At 37.1% G+C, this 26733-nt stretch overlaps 1 protein-coding gene across 2 annotated transcripts in view; it reads right to left on the reverse strand.

The window, feature by feature from the left end:
• Positions 1-19562, reverse strand: part of LOC103145240 (solute carrier family 12 member 9) — a 63715-nt gene extending 44153 nt beyond the window's left edge. Inside the window, exons 1-6 of one of the 2 annotated variants that reach the window (XM_016676660.1) lie at positions 18951-19562; positions 15170-15304; positions 14120-14257; positions 13408-13725; positions 11794-11901; positions 9995-10106 (exon numbers count right to left, since the gene is read on the reverse strand). In XM_016676660.1, coding sequence (XP_016532146.1) covers positions 9995-10106; positions 11794-11901; positions 13408-13725; positions 14120-14257; positions 15170-15304; positions 18951-19170 — 1031 coding nt within the window. In that variant the 5' untranslated portion in view covers positions 19171-19562. The remainder of the gene's footprint in view (positions 1-9994; positions 10107-11793; positions 11902-13407; positions 13726-14119; positions 14258-15169; positions 15305-18950) is intronic. The other variant, XM_016676659.1, reaches the window with a different exon arrangement.
• Positions 19563-26733: the final 7171 nt, after the last annotated feature.

Raw genomic sequence — 26733 nt, forward strand, 5'->3', positions numbered from 1 at the left:
TGAACCCAAAATGTGTGATTATAGTATTTAGCAAGGGTGTGATACAAAGAGGAACAAATGCCTGCATTTACTTCTCAGCTGCTACACAACTGAAAAATAAAACCAATCAGCAATAGCAACTTGCTTTCATTTAGAACTAATAATTTAACTCAACTACAAAACACTATGGATTGTCAACAACAGAGAGAGACTAATCCTCCCTTTGAAACATCTCGTTAATCTCCTGCTTGATTCAAAATGAAGTATCTCAAATGAGGATGTTTTGATTGAGGCATTTCTGACACTTGTTGCACAAGTGTGTGAAGCCCCCTTTTTCATTTGTCTTCGATTGTTGCGTAAGATGACGGTGAAATACTTAGCTTCCCCATCTGTTCAGCATCACCGCAATTGCTTGATTCATAGCTCTGTATAGTAAGATCTTTGAAACTGCTGGGCATGCAGCCTGCTGATCTCATGATCAATTACAAATCTGTTCAATGTGACATTAAGCAATGGCAATGTACAAACCTCCAAACTGGAAATGGTCTTTGATGAAGCAAATATTGATCATCATATCAAATAACCTCAAGTGTGATAGCCAAATTCAGTCAGCGTGGATCTCTCTGTCCTGTGTGTCACAAAACAAAATAAAACACCAGAAGTTCCCAAAGGTTCCCAAACCTACCATACTTCACTACAGCAGTGGGCTGCTCATCTAGAGTGACAACGTCTTCCACATTTTTCATCTTTTGTTAGAATCATTGATGTCCTTTGAAAACTTCTCTCTTCAGTTCTAAAGTAAAATGCTTCAATGAATTAGCTTTTAGAGTTACCTTGATGAGTTCATGGAATTTGATCTTGTAGCTCTTTCACTACCAAAACAGAAAATGCCCCACCATAAAGTTTTCAAATTGTCACAAAACTGCATTCATGTTTTATTTTAAGATTGCTTCCAATTGGTACAATTAACATGAATCAATGGTCAGTAATGGGCCACAGATTTTCAGAGTTGCAGTCAGCTACAAATTATTCAAAAATGACTGGATACTTGAGAGTTGATCAGCACAAACCTAAACTAGATCACATCACTGTCATGTGTTCTGCTGTATAAAATTTAACGAGAGCACAGTTTCTTTCTACCATGACTTTAAATCTTTTTCTCTCCTCTACCTGGTTAACATTCAGTCAAGTTTTCCTTCATTATTATGTTCAATAACAGCGCATGAAGCCGTGGAGTAGAAGATAGATAAAGGAATTTTGTTTTAGGGAAACACGATAGGCGGTGTTTGAATTAACATCAATACAGCCAATGTTAGTAATGTTTTTAATATATCTTTATTGGTCCCATAAGTAAAACTGAGCTGATATCAACCGATGGTATCATTAATATCATCACTGAGTGGGTGGCCATGTAGTGTTTTCAGTGAACCAATTCATGTAGGATTGTTTCACTGTAGCAGAGAAGGAATGTCAATGGCATGGTTATTTTTCTCACAGAAAGGGAAATATACATAATACTGGTAAGAATCAATCAGTCACAGCAATATAGTTTTATCTGATATCAGTATTGTCCCAAATTCTCATGTCAGTGCATTCACACTTCATTATCTTGACTAAGCTATTAATATTTGCTCGAAAGCATCGATTGTTGGGGTTACATAAAGAAGACCAATATTTTTCTTCAAGATCTTCAAGATTCAGTCCAATCTCATTTCTCCCTTAGCTCCATTCTCTTTCCAAGGGAAGCAGCTTTTTATTCAGAAAGAACACAGAATTGCATGACTTGGCCAGTGATCCCGCCATTGTTAAAACCCCTTCTTCAAAAGTGAACATAATCACTGCAGTGAAGAGATTACCAAAAAAGAGAGCGTGGTTGGTGGATGGATAGGTGGATGATAGACAAGGAGATGAAGGAGGTAGGAGAAGTGGAAGCCCAAAAAGCTGCTGTGGGGCGATAGTACCTGACAATCGGACAGGGAGGACGAGAGTGTGGAAAAAGCAGAGCAGGGATGTTAGACTTATCTCTGTCCAGGAACTACAGTTTCACATTTCTTTTTTTCCTGGTTTTGAAAAAGGAAAACAAAAAACACACCTACATCCAGACAGACAGGTAGCAAAAATGTTATAACTATTCTGTCAGTAGATGGTGGTAACAACATTAACATTTAAAGAACAAGATCCTGAGCATGAAGTCCAGGGTTTAAGATTTTTTTTTTAAATCTTCCAAAATAACTGTGGATTCTGTTTTATAAAAATATTTAAATTATATGTGGATGGGAGGTTCAAATACCAAAAGAAAAAATAATAACAAAAATATCATTGCTTTTGAAAATATTTGTGTTGGAAAAGACAGAGTCCAATGAACAAAGGCATCAGAAATGTGTTCTACGTTAAGGATAACTGGATATTTTTATCATCAGAATTGGGCTAAAGTCAGTAAATGTGCAGAAAGAAAATAAGGTGAAAGGTGAAAGATTCATATCATTGGCAGAGGTTTAGGAGGAGTAAAAACAAATTGCACAAAGTTAGCATGAGAACACATGAGAAATGTGTTTTCATGAGAGTGGAGGCAAAAACGAGTTTAAGGGAAACAGAGCTGTTTGAAAACAGATGAATCAGACACAAAATGTGAGGAGACAAGAGCTGAGAAGACAAGACAGACAGAAGCACCTCAGGGGGGGTGAGCGGATTTTACCCAGATTCACAAAGCTGCATGTCAGAGATAGCAGCACAAAAGAAGGCCCGGCAGATTCGAATTAATATCATTATCAAGTCAGGTTATTAATACAAAGACGTCTGTAGCACAGGGTGGGATAGGCCCACAGGTCACAGACATGCAGCATTGTGGGAGTCAATTATATGTTCACTCACACACACACACACACACACACACAGAAGTCAGTCAAGCCAAATAGAAAATAATTCAATAAGACATTTTTTTTTTTTTTAGCAAGGAAGGCATATTATTAAAAAAAGAAAAAAAAAAGTTTAAAAACTATACAAAAAGGCACGGAAGTTTGAGTTTGGGTGATTATTCCTTTCTCAGGTCTTCTGGTTCTGGCCTGCGCTGCATCTCCAGAACCAGAACCAACCATGGAGAAGCAGCATTCAGCTTCTAGGCACCACAAATCTGGAACAAACTTCCAGAAAACTGCAAAACAGCTGAAACACTGAGTTCCTCTAAATCACGGCTAAAAACCTGTCTATTTAGAATTGCTGTTGAACAACATCGAATAAAACATTAAGCAACATATTCAGAGTGTGTTGATGAGCTTGATGATGGCACTTAAAGTGTAATGTTTATCACTGGTTTCTCAATTGCTGACTGAATGTTGTTTTTATGACTTATTGTTCTTGTGTTTTTATGATGTAAAGCACTTTGAACTGCCTGGTTGCTAAAATATGCTATACATATAAACTTGACTGATTAACTGATGATTTAGTTGTAAACACATCTCGTCCTGTTGTAAAGCCTGAGAACTTCCTCATCTGCTCAACCAACAAATGGATTCTCTCTTACATGTGGAATCAGAAGAAGAGGAAAACAAACAAGTGTTACAATAAATAAATAAGCTACGGACGCAAGAGATATCGTCAATAACATCGGTATTGGCTGATCTTTGCTTTTTTTAAAGAATCTGTATTGGTCCAATAAATAAAACTGAGACCATGTTAACAGTGTGGTCAATTTTTTTTCAACATGACGAAAGATTAGTAAAATATATATAATATCAGTAAATATCAGCAATATTAATACCAGTACAAATCTTTATATTGGTACTTCCCAATAAACCCAATGCAAATTAGCTTTCGTGTTCAGCCAAGTACATATTTAAGATTTATTATGAGCTGATTACTGCATCAAGGTGTATAAAAGCTGTAAAAAGTTCTAGTTTCATAGCCGTTACTCTCTAATGGTTGTAAACTCTTCCTGAGAAATAAAGGAATGACAGAAGAAGTGCTGGAGTTGTTGGCATTTTTACGCCGATGCCTGAAGCACAAATTATCATACTGTTACCCTCCCCCCACTTGTTGCTGTGCATTTCAAATCTTGCTGTTTATCAAACATAGATAGAGACGGCGTGGAGCCACTGATGCAGCAACTCCGGGTTTGATTGCGCCGTTTGCCATGTCGTCAACTTATCAGCCGAAGCTCCTGACCTTGAATAAAGGTCACTAGTCCCAAATAAAGTTTTTGAAATCAGTGTTATAATAAAAAGTTATTAGATCTGGAATAACATGTTACAATATGTTATATTGTCTCAACAAGAATAACTGCTGTGTTTCCGTTTTAGACAAATCACAATCATTTTATATATTTTTGTTCTCTGTTTTTGTGGTGTAACGTTTCACACGATTGTGATGAAACTGTCAGAATGTCGTACCTGTCTATGCCAAGCCAACATCAGAGTAAAACAACTCAGTTTGTAGATGCACTGCAGAACAGACATAGAATTTACACATTACACACAGACTACTAAAAGAGGTTGATAACATAGCGACAGGGTAATCAGTCATGGCTGGTTGGGTGGTCACTGGAGGTTAATAGATTCCCCCCCTCACACACCCTCGGGTAGTCTCCTTTCCTTCCCTGGCACTTTTAATGTTCTGGCATGCGTTGTCAAAATAGACTACATATGTGTCCACTCTATTAACATTAGTCTGTAAAGAAGATGCACAGACAACTAAAGCTTTTTTTTTTCTCAACAATGTTATTTATCAGCAGCTGAAAAGGAGTAACTACGTTGCATGATTCCTGATTCACTATACATAAAACATTCCCTAAATTGGGAATTGGTGACCATTATGACTGGGTACAGAAAATAAGCTTTTTAAAAATGTTTTTAAGTCAATTTTCATACAATAATAAGTGATTTGTCTGTTTAAAATCTACCCTGACATTTTAAAAATCCCACTAAACACAAACATCTCAACATTTTTGAAAGACGCCGATTGTTGAGACGTGTTGTAGCCCACGATTGTCCAGCTCCAGCCGCAAAGGGCCTGGTGTCCTGCCAGTTTTAGATGCATCTCTGCTTCAACAACATTTGATTCAAATGGTCCAACTACCTCCTCAGCATGTCATAAAGTTCTGCAGAGGCCTGCTAATGAACCATCATTTGATTTAGGTGTGTTGAACCAGGGAAAGAACTAAAACATGTAGGATGCCGGCCCTTGAGGACTGATTTTGGACACCACTGCCTAATCAGTTTCAGTAGGTGTCAACTCTGAGTCTCCTGACCTCATTCCCTGTTATAATGAGCGCATGCTGTCAACAGCTCACACCTGTGTGAAGGTGTGAGATGCTGGGAAACAGTCCACTGCCTCGGCTCAGGCACCCATGGACCCATTCGCTTCTAAAAGTTTATAATCTATACCGCTCTATCGGGAAAGGACTTGAATTTGCATGAGGCAGAAATCTAAATAAACAGTCTGATTTGAACGTTTTTTTTTTTGTTACTTTTAGTTTGACCAGCTGAGGACTCACTGACTTTGTTGAGAGAGCATGACTGCCACCCTTTGGGCGACGGTTGTAATAACATGTTTAGTTTTTATTTCACTCCCCATAAAAAGCCAGCACCTGGTACATTAATGGTCTTAATGTGAGGAGTTTCCTCATTACACCCTAATACAGTCAATATCCAACACCTCCATATGTAATCCATCATTAAAAACCACTGCATGTAGTGTTTTGTCTGCATTTACTGTGAAATAACAGCTACTCTCTGATCTTGATGCTTATTATTTTCATAGAATATGCAAATTATTTCAGTCATTTCTCTAAAAAAAAAAAAACAACCTGATTTGGTATTCTTGTGTCATGAAGCTTTTGGGCTTTAATGAGCCCGTTTGTCAGCATGGTTTTGTTTCCTATAATTGCCAACTACAACTCTTCTTATGAAGCTGCTGGCAAGGTCTTTATTTGCCATAACTGCTGTGTAATTGCCTCTAGAATCATTTAGCACTTATGAATATGAAAAAGTGTTTTCTTCTATCTAATTATGTGTACGGTGCATAAATTAGTCTGTGAGTTTGCCCTGCATAAGAGCAGAAGATGTTAATATTTGCAAGAAATTAAGCACTTGTTTAACCATACATCATTGCTTATGATAATAAAGTCTATTTACTCATCTAGAGCTTTTATTTCTGACTGTGTAGTTTAGAATACAGTGTTCATAAAAATCAAAACCGTTTTCTCAAAGACTCAGACTACAATTTTTGTGCCCCAGATTTCTAAAACAATTTACCGTTAGAAAAATTAAAACAATATTTAAACAAAATGGTTGTTTTTCTGGTAGTTCTTTGCACAAACTCAATAAATATAGTTTCGTGACATGTTTTATGCCTTGTTTAGAGTTAGAGACAGAAAACTGTTAGTTGTCTGAAATGGAACAGAGTGACGAAGGCTCTTAGATATTCACAGTGTTGGCAAGGTGTTTAAAATGAAGTAAGAGTTAGCACAGAAACCCAAAATGCTACTTAAAGGAAAACTGTATTTTCTACAATATGTTGAGACATGTCTGTAGTTCTAGCACCAAGAGCAAGAGGGCAGAAGGCCTTCAGCAAATTACAGGAAGGTACAGTGACGTTGCTCTATGTTGCTTTTTCAACTCTACCATTTAACATGCTGGATTTGAAAATGTTAAGGTAATGATCCATATGGTCCATGTGGGTTTTGAAATGCTAGGCTGTTAATAAGAGACACCAAAGTGTCTGGTAGAATACCAACCCTTTCCTTAGGTTTTCGTCATTAAACAATTAAAAGATTTAAAAGTTGGAGATGAAATGCAAATGCGATAAATCTAAAAAGAAACATTCATTTTCAGAGATCTGTGAAAAATATGAGTCTGGAAGAAGGAGTGAGAAGCATAGGATCAATTTACTGAGGCTTAGTGTGAAACTTTCAAAATCAGTAATATTTTGGGGAGCCATGCCGCCTGCCGGTGTTTGTCCACTGAGTTTTGATGGGGTTTATGAAATACTCTAATTATGAGAAACTGATTATTAACTTTAAGCCATAATCATTAAAACAAACAAATATCAGAAAAGTTCTTCCTGAGTGTTATGAATGTGGACAGGTAAAACTAGATTTCTGAAATGATGTCAAATTTCAACGATATTATAATTGACGTATTGTTGACAAGAGGAAGCAGTCACTATCTGAGGATCAGTTCTTACTTCCTGGATGTGGCGGTTGGGAATTTACTGACTGCTTTTTACGAGTGAGGTGTCCAATGACAGTCTGATGACTTTTTCTCAGCACTGCATAATCACATGAGCAAGTAAATCCAAAAAAACTGCAAACAACTGTTCAATAAGGCCCAACCCTAAATGAGTCACAGCTGTAAATAAAAATCCAGAAAACAAGATAAGAAATGCAAACTTGTCAATCAGACTTTTCCACTGTAAGGTTAAATAAACAGCTTATCTTCCCGCTTCAGACATCACATCTGCATAAACATTTAGGCCAAATATCCTTGAGAAAGTCAAAAATCAGACAACAATCGAGTGAATTAAGTAACGATAGGCATGGAGAAGCTAGGTGTCGTTTCACTTTCGCCCATGCTCCCTAATCCGTCCTACATGAATAAGAACTTGTTCTGTTGCCACTGTACTGAGAGTCGCTTAGCCAGGTCTCATGAATTCTACACAAAACATAAATATGGTTGGATTTACAGAACATAGTCTGTGACATCAGTGGACTTTTAAAACCTATTTAGTATTTTGAGGAGGTATGTATACCTACATAACACTGCATTGAGTTTGCTAGTATTTACCAGCCTTTTTGTTTAAAAGACACAGAGATACAATGAACTAAAGTCAACACCAGGCATCTAGGAAGTCTGTCTGCAAAACCACATGTTTCTAACTGGGAAAGATCTTCCTGTTTAGCTAAACTATTAAGATTTATACTCCACTTCATACTTGTCTTCGCATAATGTAAGCAGGAGAACTGGATGTATGTTTAGGGACATTATGCTTCTAGAAAATGAACCTCCACTCCAGTCTCAAGTGTTTCAGGGCCTCGGAAAGGTTTTCTTCCAGGATTGTTTCATAAGGGGTTCAGCGTAGTCAAAGAAAGCCTGTCACAATAAGCAATAAACCAATAAATAAACAAATTGCATAATAAATTAAAATTAACTCAATTTCCATTTTGGCTATCAATATTTTTTGAATGGCATTTTGTATACAAAGACATCTTAATCTATTTTATTTCTGGGTTTTGGTTGTGTGTGGTTTTACATATTATGAGTAAAAACATTTGAAAATCATGTATTATTCCAGTTCCACATTGCAAGTATGTGCTGGTTTTGGTTAGTCCATTACATCAAATCCCCAGTAATATCAAACATAATAATATTTGCAGATGTATTGTGACAAAATGTGAAGCAGTTCAAAAGGTATGAATGTATGCAAGTCATCCAGAGGTAGAGAGAGGCAATGTTTAGAGAACCCTCTCATCTCAGAGCGAGCGTGGCAGGTAGATGCAGGGAGGACGGTGCAGCAGGGTAAATGATGGCCATATTGATCTCCAATGCTCTTTTATAGCCCTGTCATGTCAGTTTAGCACCTTGGCAACATTCGCTTTTAGAGCTACGTCAATACCGAACTCTGGCACTCTGCAGCTGACAGCCAGGGAGAGACGGTTAGAAACAGAGAGAAAAAAGTAAATACCAACCGCCTCTTCAAGGACTCAAACACTTATCAGTCCTGCTCTTAAGAGCAAGGTGAAGATGCAACCACCACAGTAAGCTGAGGAACCGATTGGAAGAGGTGAAATCTTTAACAGTTCAAAGCTCAAATAACAGGAAGCTGCCAACCACAGCCTGATTAAAGCGTCACTCAGACAATTTGAATAGTTTTGCAGAGTAGCAGGCGACTGTTCTCTCGACAGTTCTTAAAGACTGGTTCATAAAAACCAACACTGTTGCATCATGAATAAGGGATCAAGATTAACGTTCAATTTTGACGATGATCTCTACAGATGTGGAATTGAAAAATGCATTGATGATACTTTCAACTATTTTGGATATACAGGATTCTCCTGCCATTATGGTCCCGAATTAGTTAATTGCTTTTAAAAAACACTCTTGATCAGAAGGCTTTTTGTTCACTGTTCCAGTTCCCAGATGGGAGAATACCTCACACAAACCTTACATTTTTAAGGTCATAAATAGGCCTACCAGAACACTGGCTAACAGTTGTAGAGACCTAGAACTACTAACTAATGTTAGTTTATGTTAGCATTAGATCTACTAATGCTAACATAATCTTTTATTGCAAACTGATCATCCTGATTCTGGCTATCAACCCTCAATTAAATATATATTTAAAATTTAGCATGAATATTGCAGTCACTATATTGTAATCCATGGCATTTATTAATGCCATTTTGCATATTACTATACAAAATTTCAAACTACCTCTAATTTTGATAGTAGTTTCTAAGTGTTTAGGTGTCAAGTTATCTCAAACAACAAGCTTATTTTATCTGGTAAATTAATCATCTGGTCACAATAGCCAAGGTAGTTGAGGCATTTTGCCACAAAATTTGTCCAAAAAAAGGAGTTCTTTGTAGCCATGGTAAAAGAAATTATTTAAAAGATCAGATAATTTCCAGTTTTTCCCCAACATCTAGCTTTAAGAATGAGCAAAAGCAAAGAGTCCCAAATGGATTATCGGTATACACTCAGATGGCATAGATCTGTTGGAAATTGGATTCCTCTTTCAGAGGCTTCAGTTCTGTTTGATGAAGCAGAAAATTAACTTTGTCTGCATTATCTGACAGGCTCCAAGCATTTGATTTCTTCTACACAATATGCTAACATCCATTACTACAACTGTGCATTAATACTCACAGCTTTAATTAGCTGTCTTGAATATGTGTTGATTTATGGGCAATTTTGGGAACATTCAATGCTTATGCTTTGCTTGTACGTATTACACCAATAGCACTAAAGGTAAGGAACATTGGAAAAATAGATGGGGATGAAGAAAAATCTATGTTACAAACCGGTCACAGGAGCAGGCCACCATAACGCACAGCAGATTGTAGATGATGTAGGTGAAGATGACGGCGGTGATGGTGCCACGAGGGATAGAGAAGCTGGGATTCTTCAGGTCACCTGGTGGACAGCACATGTTTAAAGTGTTAAATAAGAAGCGCATCCTGTTCTATTCAAAATATCTACGTATCTGAATGCAAAAACCCAACCTGGTCCTCATCAGTTCCTACAGTTTGGTGGATATAAATTCAGGTGAACAGCAGCACATGGCATAGTTCTGGGAAACGTATTCCATCTTTACCTCAAAAAGAGATTAGATTGCTAACGTAATGAACAGATTACTAGATCAGCAGTGACAGAGTTTACTCACCTGAATAATTCAGGTGTGTTAAGACAATGCCAATCAACAGTTAGTGGTGTAATTTAATTTAATCAGGAAATGGGTTTAAGGGCATTTAACATCTATTTGGAGTCCATAATTCAACAAAGACAAACATAGTTTACAAGAATAAGAGTTTTAAGACATCATCCAACCTCCCAGGAACTCCCCCCCCTTGAGGTCTGGCCATGGAAACCACAAGACGTCCTGAACAATGTCTTTGATGGAGATGTTTGTTCATGGTGAACATCAACATGTTGGAACATAATAGAGGCCTGTGATTTCCATGATGCAGACAATGTGGGGAGAATCCAGCAATTAAAATGGAATCCAGTGTATAATGTGAAATATTGTACAAGTTATGAATTTAGTCGAGCAACGTCAGGTTTTCCCAAACAAGAAGAGATTTCACCCTTTACAACAACGTTTACAGTGGAAGTGAAACCCTGCTATGACACAGGTCATTAATAATTATGTTGAAAGCAAAGTGTTAGTTTATGAGGCTGGATAAACACTCTGTTAAATGATGTAGAACCACCAGAAAAGCAAACTCTCAGCCCATCATATCACCGCCTCACTCTGCAGAGACCAGCAAAAGTAAAATGAACCTGGACTGAATTTACTGTAACACTTTTTGTGCCAACTCAAACAGAGGCAGAAATAAATACTAATGTGAAAATGATAAAGCTAGGTGTATCTGGGGATGCTTTATTAGAATATAAAGGCAGCTGTGTAAAAACCAGAAAACACAGAAGCAACATCCTGAAAATGAGTAAAGTGGAAAACGCTCTTAATATGTTCCTTAAACACATGTGCTACCTTAACTTTTATAGAAAACACTTATTAAAAAACTGACTGCTATCAAATTTTATTTCGCCCAACGACATTTAAATAGTTTTTCCATTAAATTGTTGAAATTCTTTACATTAAGCTTATGAAGACATATGCATTTCAACCTGTTAAACCTGATATTTAAGGAAAAAATAAGCAGGAAAAACTGGAATGTGGAAAATAAATTGAGACGTGGGAGGAAAAAAATATTATTCCATCCTTATTCATCAGACATAGCGGGGAAGAGGCGGGATTGATTGATTGTCAACATATTTCATAATGTTCTAGAGCCAAACATGAGGCCAACCTCAACTGACTAAGTGATTGTTTTGGCACAGTGACGTGGCTCATTCAATGATGAGACTAATAAATTAATAATCTGCTTCTGAGTTCAGAAATACTTTGCAAATAAGGGGATAAAAAATATCCAAATATCGTCTATCTTTGATTGGATTCATCTTTGTTTGTCAGTCCGCTAGGATGAAATGGAAACAGCCTTTATTATTAAAGATAATTCTATTAGAAATGAAAGCGGTCTTATTTTGTAGATGACTGATTCCTCCACAGATAATCAGGCTATGACATCACCATGCCTACCTGACATATTAGAGCCTGTCATGATGCCGGTGCAGCCGTTGAACATCACAGCAAATACGGTGGCGAAGGACATCATCTTCCCAGTGGTGTAGTCTTCAACGTAGCCAGCTGGAAGAAGAAATACCAGTAAGTGACTGTAGGTCTGCTTCTATCATCATCATCATCATCATCATCATCATCATCAGTAAGTTGAACTTGGTTTGATGGCAGAGAAAGCTCTGCAACCCTCTGGATAGGAAACTTAATCTCTGCAAGTCTCTGAACAAGTAACCCTCTTCAAACTTTTCTGTCGAGTACAGCATCAGCAATCAAGTTTTACTGGTAAAAATCTAATTTCACTCCCACAAAAGTTCACACAGGAATATATTCTGTTCTTTCATTCATGTATGAACAAATGTTTTTATATTATTATTCGCTCTGATAAGGTTGAGGTTAGCTCAATGGCTTAGATTTTAACTAATTCAGTCCTTTTGTGTGCATTTTTGATTTATGTTTATATACAAGACCCTTTATCTTACATTTAGCTCATTAGTTCTTTCTATAAAAATACAGGGTTTAAATGAACATGATACATTTTACAATGCTCACTGAAATTATGAAACAGTAATGTGTATGCATTTCTTCTGTAAACAGCTGGTAAAGTGAATCAGGATTATTTTAAATGTGTGTCTGTAGATAGTTTCCATGAGTACAGGCCTGAGTTACAAGCAATTAGCTCAGTAATCATGTGCTTGAAATTAAATCCTCTCAAGCTGACTGTTTGTTTTGTAGGAATAAGAATCCAAAGAACATCATGTCAAACGTGAGTCAAATATGTTGTGATCTTCCAGGAAGTGTAGGCGAAACGCCTTCTGGTCTTTCCTGTCTGGTCTGCCGGGGGAAAACCAGTTCAAATCCTAGAAGCTTAAATGGCTGCCAATAATCATCAGAGTTAACAGGGTTTTAAGCCCATAATGCTCATTATTCCTGCTCTGGTGTACGCATACAGCCGGTGGACAGCAGGCTCAATTTAAAAGAGGAAAACGTTCATTTAATGAACTTAGAAGTTGCACCTTATGAAATAAAGAACGTTGGCCACATTAAAACAAAAATGGCTTTAAAATGTTTTAGAGGATGTCTTTAAGCTTCTGAATCACCAGTCAGGGTTTAATGGTCATATGCACTGCCACCGATCAGATGTCAACATTAGTAAAACTCTATATTTAAACCCACAAATGAGCTGATGGTTTCAGAGCTTATGAAGCTACTGTGTGAACAAACCCTCACTTCCTTTTTCCCTTGTTTCACAAGAACATCTGCTGCCATCATGATGTATAAAAAGAACAGGCTCGATCCAAAACCTTAAGTAATAATTAGAGATGCATCTAAAAATCCAACTGGAAATAGCTGACTTTAGGCTTTACCAATAGGAATCTGCATTTTGTCAGAATAAATAAATAAATAGTCATTAATTCTCAACTTGCCCAGAAAGTGAAAAAAATATTTGAGGAATATTCAAAATTTTCAAAAATTTGTATTAGCAAATAAAAATCATTCATTTTAAAGTGGCCACAAAACAATATACTTGGCAGAAAAAAAAAATCAAGGCTTTCTATTCTAGTCACTCAATCTTACCGTACAGATTTCCCATCAGTGTTTCCAGCTTGAATCCAGTAAAATTAGCCGTGGTGGGATACACAGGGCCCGTCCCGTTGGATGGCTTGAAGGGGCTTGGCAACGTGACCGGTTTAGGTTTCACAACAAAGAAGCTGATGAAGATCATGATCAGAACCGAGATGACCACCAGGAAGATGACGAAAGTGGCCTTGGCGTAGATGTGGGCTCCGACCAGGCATACTATGAGGCACAGCAAGAGGATACCGGTGCCGTACAGCAGGGACCACCAGTAACCTGACGGCAGGACCTGATGTGGACTGGGAGCCACGGTTGGATCTAAAATGAAACATGAGAGGAAATGTAATGACTAGAAAGCTTTGATTTGAATAACAAAAGGAATCCCAGATAGTTTCTGCCTCATGTTTTCCTCAGTCTTTCACCTGTGTTAGGGCTGTCGCAAAAAGCAATAAATCAATTAGTTGCATGATAAATTAAAACAAACTTAATAATTTCCATATGCATTATTTATCGGTGTTCTCAATTCTCCATCTCTTTCTACCAAAACTGGATGACAACAATCTTCAGTCTGGTGCTTTGGTCTCAACCAGCCCTTTTTTTTTTTGGGAGCACAACTTTGTTTATAGAGACTTCATTATTAAAGTAATAACTTTTAATACTTTGGCAGGACATGGTACAGATAAATGCACAAATCAAGAAATCCTCAATTTACCTTCTGGTATTCCAAAGGTGCCCATTATGGCTTCAACCAGACCCAGCACAAAGAGGGCGCTGCCGCACACATTAGCAAAGAAGAACATGATGCCGATGCTGCCACCAAACTCAGGACCCAGAGCTCGGCTGATCATGTCTGTGCCTCAGGTTAGGGCAAAGTACATGGCATTTAAAACAAATTCATGAACCGATGTGAAATATTTGCAACGTTTGAAAGGGGTACTTGGCTTACCAAATGCACTTAAAATGGGAAAAGTTATTGGCCAACTTTAGCAATAATAACCAGGTCATAGGGAACCAATTTGTTTTATTTTTCATGAACTGAAGTATAAATTTATTTATCGTATTTTGATGTTTTGCAAAACCTGAATCTGAAATATATTAAAGAAACCTCAGGTAATTCAGAACTTTTATACTAAACCATGCGCTTCCTTCCACTGGTTTTATGCTAAAGCAAATTATAAGTCTAATTTTGACTTTCAGCTTAAAGAAACACTTGAAGATTTCCACCTTGTCATCAAGCAGCTGTAGATGCAAATCTGACTGAAACAAGATGTGTAAATGAACGTTGTTGAAAAGTTGTAAAAGTTGTAAAATGTTGCAAACGGTCCAAACTTAATGCTGGGCAGTGATATCTGACAGTGAGCGTGTCTAAGCATATATGATTTTTGTGTGACTTAAGCAGCAGGGACCGATTATAGACTCAAACTAACTGTGAAAAGCAATCACACTGGTTTGCTACTCAGATACTAGACAAGGACAATATCTGTTTTATTTATTCCAGATTGACACTTTATTTTCAGCTGTAAAGTAATCAAGCTGACTGTCCACAGAGCATTAAAGCAAACCAAAGTTGAAATAAATCTTATTTATACTTTTCCAGTGGTTAGAAATGTAGTGTGTGACAGACGGCACTTGTTTGAAACAGAGACGCTGATTTTCTCTATACCTTGACTGTTGACAGTGATAATGGCGCTACACTGACTGTCACATGCAGACGGTCATATGATGATGCTTGTGTGTGTGTGTGTGTGTGTGAGCAGGATACAATAGGCTCCTCCAGCGTCCAGCGCTCCATTGGTGGAGATTGCGCACACCGACAGAACAGTCATGGAGATGATGAAGTAGGCCACCACAAACATGAGAATAGCTTGGTACAATCCAGCCTGTCCCACCACAAACCCTGGAAAAAAAACACAGGAACAAGTAAATTAAAGTGGCAGATTGGTGCCTGGGTGAAAGCAGAACCATAAACTGGAGCAGAGTGGAAAGAGGCTGACAATGAAAGGATTCCTGGGAAGTGCCAGCATACAGGAGGATGTGGGTTTTTTAAGGCGTCATGAAAGTACAATTATCTAACGTGTCACATGAGATCTACTTGTTCAACAGATGTCCGTCCATGGCTTTTAACTCTAGATGACATTTCAAACAGTTTTCAAAGAATTAAAAAGTGAAAATAAAAAATAAAAATAAAAAATCACAGCCTTCAGTTTAAATGGCTCACCACAACGTTTCACTTTCTGTAAAAATGAAACTGGGATATCACATGCTGGGAGAGATTCCAGCTTCTGCATTGTCTGTATACATTGTGACATTCTGCTGCTCAGCTTAGATGAATCAGCTGAATTAGTTCCAGTGCTCAACTGGCGCTACTGTTTTCTTAGCATCGGCTCTTTGTGTCCATGTCATCTTATGTGACCACATTTGTATTGATTAAAAGTTTAGTTTGACGCTGCTGTTGATCATAGATCTACCTGCAGCAGAAATTAAACTCAGTTTTTTTTTGGAAACCAATGTCATTTTTGGAGAGGTGGAGTCAGTCATGCCGTCTGTTTTAGCTGATTTTAGCTATTTAATCAATTGAAAATGCTGGAGTCAGTAGAATATAGTGCTATGTTAGCTGAAAGCCTGTTCTGTGGGAATTCATACATGTCAAACCAGCTGGTTGTGTCTCTCTACCAGATGGTCTGGTCAGTCTACCTATTGTCTGCGCTTTCCAGGTTTTAAAGTAGCTGGAAAAGTATTTTTAGTCAACTCACAATAAACTGATCCCAAAACCAGCTGATGAGGCAGAATACACTTTGAAATGAAATGTCCAGAATTTATCCAAAACATAAAGAGTTTTAGACTTGAACTGATATTCCAGTTTTCCAGCATTCCTGGTTCTGATCAGAGATTAGCTGTTAGCCATTGTGACGCATTTATAAATACTGCTTGTTGTTTAGAACAGCATCAATAAATGAGACTGGAGATGTTTGCTTTTAGGAATACTGAGATAAATAAAAAAATCAAATAATATAACCACTAATTACTAAATAAGCCATTAACAGTCACAAAAGGCTGTTGTACCAAGGTTACTCTACAGATATGTAAACCTTCTTACACAAACCACAGTGGTGGAAAAACCCAAATACACAGGAAATTGTTCTCATGGAAAGTTCCAAGGAGAGATGACTGATCATCTGTGACAGAAAGTTCAGATATCATTGATGTTTTTTTAATTTTTAAACGTTGCTTCTTTCAGCCAAATAGGGCTGAAATCGTACCACCATGTTTGCAACGTAGATATATTGTTATCTGGAACATAAAACCAATTTGAAATCTCTTTAGTCTGAAGAACAAGGAGTTAGTGCCTCAACAAAACTAAAAAAAATCAATTAGATAAGTTATAGGCTAAAATACCCAAATAATCAGCAGATGTAAATGAACCTAAGACAACCAAGTCTGTCTTGTACTTGTCCAAATTGAAACATTTGTCAAATTTGTCCTACTGATCAATGCTGTGAATCTCATCGAGCTGGACGTCACAATCAGTCACTTTGAACTGCGTCGCAAACAAACAAATTATCCACATTAAAGCACCGTTCCTCCATTTATCTTTGATCAGCAACTAGCAGCATGTTTCTGCCATCAGTCAGGTCCACTGTGACATAAACCCAAGTCTCACCAGGAAACAAAGTTCACTTTGTTCCTTTAAGGCCTGAAATTTTAAGCTCAATTGAGATAAACTCAACTTGCAATGCATCTGCATGTTCTGGTGGTACATCCAAGTCAGGACAAGAGACACTTTGTCAAACCGTTAAATTTACAGTAGTTTCACATCCACACTGAAACCACTCACAGTTCCTGTGCAGTCTTACTAGAGATTAAAACGTCTAAAGTCCTCAACCAACAGCTACATATGCCCATGTGAGTGTCCATTGCTCAGCACCTGACAACTCACGAGACTGGGAGGGGAGCTGGGAGGGGGACTGGGAGGACAGGAGATGAGAATACTGAAAGAGAGTTAAAACCTATAGGAAACAAAAAAAAAATCAGAAAGAAAAGCAGAAGTGAAAAGTGAGGAGAGAAGATGAAGTTGGTTATGAAAAGTTGATTTGTTGTTCTGCAAATTCAACTGTGGTCTCTGCAGCAGCATGGATTTCATAGGCTTGAATAATTTCTAGTTTAGTCAAATTACTGAAAAAGGAGAACTTGTATCTCATTGATTACAATCAGACATGAATTCCTCACGGTACCAAAACCCAAACCTGAGTTACGAGAGTGTCACTTTCACAGCATAAAGTCGAGACAGTCTCTGTTTGCTGATGAATTGTTAGTGAACTTTCAAAAACTGTAGTTTAAAGGGATAATTCAGAATTTTTTAAGTGAGGTTTCTTTAAAAGATTAAGTAGTTCATCTTTTAACTAGCAGTTGACGCTGCCATTTTAAATGCTGACTTCTTAAATTTACAGGCTAGGAGCACATCTAGTCTGAGGGAAGAAAAAACTGTCTTAAAACAAATCCTAGTCTTAAATGTCATAGCAGTTTAATAAGGAAACAGTGTTTGATGAACTCTTAAACCATTGACATGTTTATATTATTTACCCGGAAGTCAATGATTATTTAGGTGAGAAATTGAAATTGGAGGCAGTGCACCTCTGCTATCTTCCTGTGTAAAAATACAGGTGCAACATATAAAGCATTTCCATATACGGGTATAGGAAAGTGACATACAGAAAAGATTTTATCAACACTAATAATAGTTAGTAATGCCTTAAAGGTGTAGCATGATATTTTTCTAAATTATAACGCTGCCAACAAAAGGACCGCAGAAATTCATCAGCCTTTTGGCTATGAATCTATTACTGCACACAGTAAGAGATTCACAAAATACTGCTCTAAGAAAGAAACTTACCCATATGCACCCATTTTGCCCAACATTGGAAACAGACATTTTTTTTTTTTACTTCATCTTTTTAAATCGACTGATCAGTGAACCAAAGGTGTGTAGTTTGATGCATTTAAAAAAAAAAAAAACTAAATAAAATCAGGACAGATTAAATTGTCCTGATTTATAGATTTACAGATAAATATTGCCTCTATCTGAAAACCTGCAGCAAATATTGTTGCAATTAGTTTCTCGTTTTGCTTACAAAAACAAATGTTAATTCACCACCCTTAGCAGATTAGGAATAAACGATTATAAAGTCATTTATTGCTGTTAATTGATTATTTTGTGCGCCATGTCAGAGCACAATTGCAAAAATGAAGGGAGTTGTAGCATAGTCCACTATTTGGAAAGCAGCATTCGTTTTTATATAAGTTCACAATAATTAGTTAATACAAAAAGAGGAAATCATTTTGTACTTTGGAAAGAACCACAAACAGGTTACAGAAACGAGTTGTGTTAAATGGAAATTATAAATGCTTAACCCTAAAATGATTCCCAAAACTACTACAAACAACCACAGAAGTAGTAAAATATATAAACTGTGACTGTGCTTCGGTGCCTACTACTTGTACAGAAAGTGAAACTGAGTGTAGTGATTTCTGCTGCCACCACTCACCTATTCTGAGGAAGACCACCACGCTGAACATTGACAGCAGAGTGGGGACCACCACACCGAAGAACACCGACAGCTTCTTGGGCTGCCGCTGCGGGGAGGACCCGTGCCGTGGGCTTCCCGGGAGCTCCTCTGGGGCCAGGCTGGCAGGAGCAGACCGCAGCTCGGACTCATTGACGCTGGCGACGAGGCGGTAGTTCAGGAGAGGAGTCCGCTCCGTCATTGCGAGCAAAACCAAATGCTCGCTTTAGGGCGACTCGAACTTTAAAAAGTAACCCGGGTAAATTTAGGGACGCACAAATCGCTGTATTTTGTCAGGACAACTCAAGAGTTTGTAAATAAATGCTTGCGATGGATAAAGAAAAAAGAAAAAAGCTGTAGTATTGGCGCGTCCAGATTGTCAGCCGCTTCAGATGCAAGTTCAGTAGCTACATAGCAAAACAGACAAGTGCTTCGGTCAATAAGTTAAAAAACATTGAACGTGTTTGACCTCCTCACTGATCCACAAACTTCCATCGTTTATCAATAAAATGTTAGATAAAAACCCCGGCAGGATACCTGCGCGTGGCCATTGCAGTTCTGTGTTATTTCTCTGATTTCGCGGAGAGTATCATGTGATGCCGCAACGTCAATGCGTGCCTCTGCTGCAAACTTCCGTTTTGCCCTTTCACAATAAAAGCAATTACGATTTAGTGCAACTTTTTTCATAAAAGCAAAACAATTTATCACCTTAAGACATACATACATCTGTCAGGCACAGCATTATGAACATTAACAAGTGATGTCATAAACACTGTTTATTTCTTCACAATAGCATCTAATGATGAATTAGATTTGACTGAACATCCTGTCAGTACATACTGTATATTAGAAGCAGGAAATATGTGCAAGTACCTCAGGATACATCTAAGGTATCCTGAGGTACTTGGGGAAATTTGTTGGAATTTCCCCCCAAATTCCAACAAAATGCTGCAAACTGCTAAACAAAAAAAATGCAATGTCTATTTATACACTACACACTTCTGTTTTTCCAAGGGTTGTGGGCAAATTATTTTGTTACTATTCTTTTGCAATCTGGGTGTGGCAGTTTTTTCACACTATTCCCTGACTGTTGTGGGATCCTTCAGCAGGATTATGTGCCATCCCATTTAGGAATGAACAGAATCTAGTGTGAGTTGTTATCTTGGCTTGTAGATTCCCAAGACCTTAATCCAATATAACTTCTCTGGGATCAGCTGGATCAGAGCACTCCACTTTCCAAACCAAAATGGTCTGCCGCTGACCTCTTGATGCTAGATAAAAACACACATCCAAATGTCTTGTGGGGTCTGTGCTTCAGTAGTATTTATCTAAATTGCACCAGTCACAGATATTAAAACCACAAAGTGCTTCACAAATATAACTATAATCCACAGTTGATGAAGAGGAGGGGTGGGAAGAGGGCAATTATTTTATAAAACTTTGCAAAACAAAAAAATAGTAAAGCGTTTACAAGAGCCATGTATGGTTATAGCTTATTTTATTTTGTTAAATGCAAAACTTCCTGTTTTATTCTATCTAACTTTACTTTCGTACTTGCCACTCGGGTTTTCCTGAGATTTCCTGCTTTCACATTTTCCAGCTTGTTGCTTTCGGTCATATGATGAAGTTAGTCGGGCCAATAGGAGGGTTACATTGCTGAACGCACTTGCTGACACTTTTTTAAATATCAAAATAAAAGTCCACATTGATTTCTCTTTTTAATTTCTAAAGCTTTTATTTTTGAAAAAATCGCGTTCTTTCAACGCTAATAATGAAAGTGATGATCCAAGTGATACAGAAGAATGGTACATGTCCGTGATACAGAAGAATGGTACATGTCCAGTTCAAATAGTCCAAAGTCCTCGTCAGTAAATAAATAACACATAAATCTGTACGTGTTTGTGAAACACAGCCTTTTAACGTTTGCAAGCCGTACACGCTCAGCTGCATTTCACATTATTTTAGGATTGATTCCAAAGTAAAACGGATAAATTATTTTCATATCCAGGCATGTTGTTGACCGTTTCCCCATGATTTAAGTTATAATACATTCGGCTTTTATGTACAGATACAGAATAAATGTTTTTGTTCACATTTTGCAGCTATATATACTTCACATTTGACTTTCACCTCGTTATGAACTTTGAGAAAACATTCCCTTTTACACTTTAAACTGCATATTACATTGATCATTTGAAGATTAAAATAATTTGTGTTCTTAAAAAAAACATAAGATCTTCATCAGAGTGCAATTTATGTGATTAAATGCCAACCCTTTTGCAAACGGTGATGAAGATGATGAATATTTTGAGTCTAAATCTGACCACTTGCACTTCTCATCTAGCACCTACAGAGGGCGCTACCCTCTCAGTTTGATTACAATAGCTTTAAACTACAAGATTAAAAGGCTCTGCAAAAGCACATTCAGAAAGGTTTGATCTTTTGTCTAAACCAGTCACAGTTTAAGGGGGGATCACATAATAAACTAAGAGAACCATAATCCTTTCAGATTAGTTTCCATGAGACGGAGGCCACACTAACAACCTATAAGTGAAAGTTTGGCTGCACTATGAGCTGATTGTGCAATATATGGTTAGAGTAAATATTGAAGCTGGTTTAAGGATCAGATACGCTACTGTAGCTTCAGGGTAGCCTGTCAGTCTAAGTTCAGTCTTGAATTCTAAAACAATAGTTTGTTTGTCTTTCGCACCTCATAGAAACCACAGTGAGTCGTAGCTCTGGGACCCTGCTCTTCTGAGCCAATGTATATACACATGTTCTACGGTTGTTATCGTACATTTACTCGTGACAAGACAAGACAGGAGGATTTTACCTATATTTCTGAGAAAACTGAGCATATTGGGGTAAATCAGGAACTGTATTTGTGAATTTGTAAGCAGTGTTTAAAAAATAATTCAGTTCAAGTAAAAAAAAAATATATATATATGAAAAGTGCAATCTGTGGAGGTCATAATAGCAAAAAGATTTCAATGTGTTGTGTGTATTTTCAAATGTTTTATGAATGTAATTAAACTGTACTTTTGATAGACCCCCTCTTCACTGTAGAATTATAAAGTTTAACCAAAGATAAACAAATCCATTAAATATTCCTTAAACTGTAAGAAGTATTCCCACAGTTTAGCACTAATAGGAACATGCAAATTAAGTATAAACTTTAAAGTCATTGTCGAGTTGGGGTTTAAGGCTTAGCAGGCTTACACTATTCAATACAGGGGGCAACTATAACCCACTCTCTCACAAATGAACAATACAAAACTTGTTCAGGTCAAAACTGACAGGTAATTTTTTTGTGACGCTCCCAATGCGATGCCGCCCTTATTGGTGAGCCATAGCATCTACATTAAAAGCTAAACAGGGTGTGAACAGCTACTTTTGTCTATAGGGATACTTGTAATGGGCATTTCACGTTTTACTGTTCCCATTGCTGTTTAATGTAGGAAAAGTTTGTGGAACTCAACTAGTTCTAACATTTTGATATCTTGCATTAATTTAACATTTCCTGCAACATAATTTAATTCAGTTTTTGAATGCTAAGACATTGCTGTTCTAAGACATTTCAGTGAACATATTATTTCAATATTTGAGTAGAAAATCTAACATGATGTGCTGTCATTCATGGTTTATGTTAGCTTATAGCTGCTACATCTGCAGCTGTAAGCTACAGATATAGCTTAGGAAAGCCCACTTATCCGCAAACTTGTGACTGGAATGCAATAGCTCATTCATAACTGAACCACACACATGAAATGAAATGAAAAATAAAAGTCTGTGCGTCCCTCATTTGCTCTGTTGCAAATATTAGCATGGTATTATATAAAATAAATTCTGAAATTGCATTTCCTAGATTATTTCTGGTGGAACATTCAGGATTTGTAGTTGCTGCCGAATGGAAGTTCGTCACATATTGTTGAGATCCAGCAAATCATTCTGGCTCCAAAAAAAACCAGCACCCTCAATCCCAAATGTAGAAACCAATGCTGTGAAACAGCAATCCATAGAAGAGCATCTGATGTCCCAATAAATATGTATGTCCTCATTATGCTGCCTATGATTCAGTTCTGCTAACTTGGTTTTGTAGTTCTTCGTCGTTGACTGCAGCTTGATTCCTATAGGTCCATTCCAAGTGCTTTTGCATCTTTGTCACCATGACGCATCCTCTGGCTTCAACTCTGTGTCGAATCTGGTCCGAGGTAACACAGTTATACAATTAGGGTCCTTTTGGCTCAAGTTGCCTTACACTCCTTTTCTTGTTATGGCTGCACTCAGCAACATCTTTCAGCTTCTTTTTGACTAGTGTGCTGTATTGGTCCCAGATTTCACTAAGTTTCTGTGTTTTGTCCCATGTTTGAGGCAAAGCTGGAGTAGGCAAAGGGCCATATTTCTGTAAGAAAGCAACACATAAGATGTTACTATATAGCACATGTTCAAACAGTTTATAGTTTTATACTAAGATAATGTAAATTAATAACATGAGAAAATGAATGTATTTCATTATACCAGTATTAATTCTCTACTTGTTATGTGTTTTTCTTTGTAGTTGTAAAGGAGAGTTAAGCTTTCATGCAACAAAAAAAAATGCATCAAAATGCCACTTCTAGTGATGTAGAGGTTTGTTTCACAATTATCGGCTGTTTCACAATTTTAGCATCAAGTTTCTATTCCTTTGCAAGCAGCACCTGTTCAAATAGAGCAAACAATAGTACAGCTAATGCTATGTTCTTCAAAGCAATGCTAGAATATTTTGTCTGTGTTAAACACTCCTCTTGTATCCTCAAATCTGGTAACATTGTGTTACCAGATTTTACGAAGCGCATCACTGTGCCTGTACCAAGATGAAGACATAGCAGCTCAAAGCATTTAAGGATAACAAAAATCAGGTTTTTCTTGCTGTTGTCGAGGCAAAGAATAGTACAAAGAAGAAGCTTAAATGATGAATCACCAACGAAGAAGGTGTTTTAAAACATATCATTATCCACTTGTGGTCTTTGGATCAGTTTATGAATTCTTTACCAATGATACAGTGGCAGGAAAGGTTGGGCAATAACTGCTCTATCAAGTGATTCATGAACAATGAGTTTTGAGTACATAGGTACTTTGAATGCAGCTTAAGATGTTGCTCTGTTGTTTACAGACACAGTACTTTCATTCAGAGTTATGCGTCATGGTAATCAATATTACTCATGATTTTCTTTGGACTTTAAAGAAAGTTGTTTTTCTTTAACTCAGAAACTACTAAAGGATTTATATTTCCAATGATTTTCTCTTTTTGAATATTGCGAAAGTCTAGAACAGAGTCTTGTACAGGTATTCGTATCCTTTGAACCTTTTTACATTTTGTCACATTATAGACTTCAATCTATGTTGCTGATATTTTATGTGAAAGACCAACACAAAGTGCTACATTTCTGTCAAAGGAAAAGAAGATGATCTATGCTTTTTTTGAGTCTTTGTGATTATTTCAGATGAATATAAATCTGCTTTTCTAGTATGGATGTGAGTACAAATTCACATCCATACTTTTCAGGTTTTTATTTAACAAAAAAAGGCACAATTCCTAGAAGCATAACTAATAAAAATAGCATAATTACGTCCTCACCTTGTCACAATTGCCTTTGATTTTTCATATAAAATCCTTATGAATTTCTTAGAAGCTAGTGGTTGTGACATGGCAAAATGTGAGAAAAATTCAAGGTATGCCCATATATTGCTGAAATCTTTCACAAAATATATGTTCATAGAATGGCAAGATGTTATGAGCTGTACCTGTGATTGCTCTTTGAGAATCATCACATACTGCGTAATACTGTGAGCAAAATTATTCAGGAAATTCTCACACTCCGCGCTGGTTTGATTACGAAGATGTTTGATGGTTTCTTGGAATGCCTGGAAGTTCTGCAGCACGTCAGACAATTTTTCCTGAAACTAGACAAACAAATGTACATACAACTGTCACAATGCCGCAACAAAATCAATAATTTACAAAGTTTTCAGGTTTTGTTTCACATGTTCTTATTCTGAACTGTGCAGGGTGAACCCCATGACTCACCCAATGACAACTGGATATATAGACACCAATGCCGTTCACTGTATAAATTAGCAGGCAAGCACAGATGTGCAAGCAAGCATTGATAAACCCAACAAATCTTCAAATGGGAGAAAATGTGAACTTTTTCCTCAATAAATAATGGAACAATTCTAATATAAGCTAAAAGAACAAGGGCAAATTCTGATCTCCCTGCATGGCTACACAGTTGAAATGCTGTTTACCTGCAGCCTGATACCACAAAGTCAAAATCGGGAAACAATTATCATATCTCACCAACCAACAGTGCGTGAACTGATTACAACTTCTGATTTACTCCCTACGTTGGCAGCCTCCACCGCACTTTTGTCTGCCAGCTTATGTTCTGCCTCAGTTGTTCATGCTACGCTTGGTTTCTTTATTAAGAACCTAATTTATGACTCATTTGAACTTCAGCTCAACTTAACACCATGTATGATTGAAACGTTTTTCTTCCTTGTTTTGTTGACGTTTTGTATTAGAATTTTGTTCCTGCAAAATTCTAGTATATAATTATAAGATGCAAAATTGAAGCTGACAAAATATAAAGGAAATAGAGAAGGCATAACATCATGGCAACCATCCTGATAGTTTCCACAAGACTTCTGAAATTGTGACACAGTAACTTCCAACAAAACGGACGTTTTACGTGAAGCAGGCTTGTTTGTTCAGCACATGGTGTGTAGAAATTTCCAAGGAAGTATTATAAGCAAAACAAACATCCAAATGGAGGGAAGGCCTCAAGATAGTCCAGCAAAACATTGTCCCAAGCTTCACACCACCTTTGCAGTTTTCCCCTCTTCTGATTCTGCGCCCAGACAAGTGGCACACGTGCACCCAGTCATCCGTGTGATGTTAGATTCATCAGATCATAATACACCATTCATTTTTGATCCAGTTCAGATCTTTGCATGATCTGATATATTCCATACCTACTACTAAGTGGTTTATGATGTTATGCCTGATGAGTGCCCATTATTGATTAACTGGTGTTGCTTGTAGCTTAACCAAAACTGTTTTTCAACATATTTGGTACTCAACGCTGGTAATTTTGGGGTCATTAACCAATGTTCTAAATGGCAGCATTTTTCTATAAAGCCACGGTAACTTTGTTTTAGTCGTGTCATTTCATTTCTGTGATGTCAAAGAACAGTGACAAGAAAACAAATGAACAACATCTATGTTGTGCCCTCCCCACAACTAAAAATAGACTCAAAAGTGTAAGAACATGTGGCAAATATGATGTCATGAAGACTACTAAAAGTGATAGTTGTCAAGGTTCAGCACCTATTAACAGAGTGACTATCTTTCCAAACAATAGTATGGACAAATGAACTGGTTTGTTGTGCCACTTTGATTTAAATGGAGAAACTTAAATTGTTGACCCATGAATTCATATTTGACCTAAACTTTGACCTAATTTTCACCAGTTGTAAATTCCTGTATGTAACATGTAAAGAAAAGTTATATATAAGGAACTTAATATGAATAGAAACAAAGTGTAGTTTTCTAATGAATATTTTATTTACTGGAAGATTCCTTGGCTGCTCTATTTTGTATTTTCTGGCTCTTATTGTGGTGTCACTATCCCAAAGCCTGAGAAATGTCTATAACCCTTACTTTTCCGACTGAGAGATGACAGTGACTCTGTCATGATTTGAAAACTCAGTTTTGTAGTCATTC

This window comes from Poecilia formosa, unplaced genomic scaffold (genome assembly GCF_000485575.1).
Source record: "Poecilia formosa unplaced genomic scaffold, Poecilia_formosa-5.1.2 Scaffold138, whole genome shotgun sequence".
Classification (NCBI taxonomy): Eukaryota; Metazoa; Chordata; class Actinopteri; order Cyprinodontiformes; family Poeciliidae; genus Poecilia; species Poecilia formosa.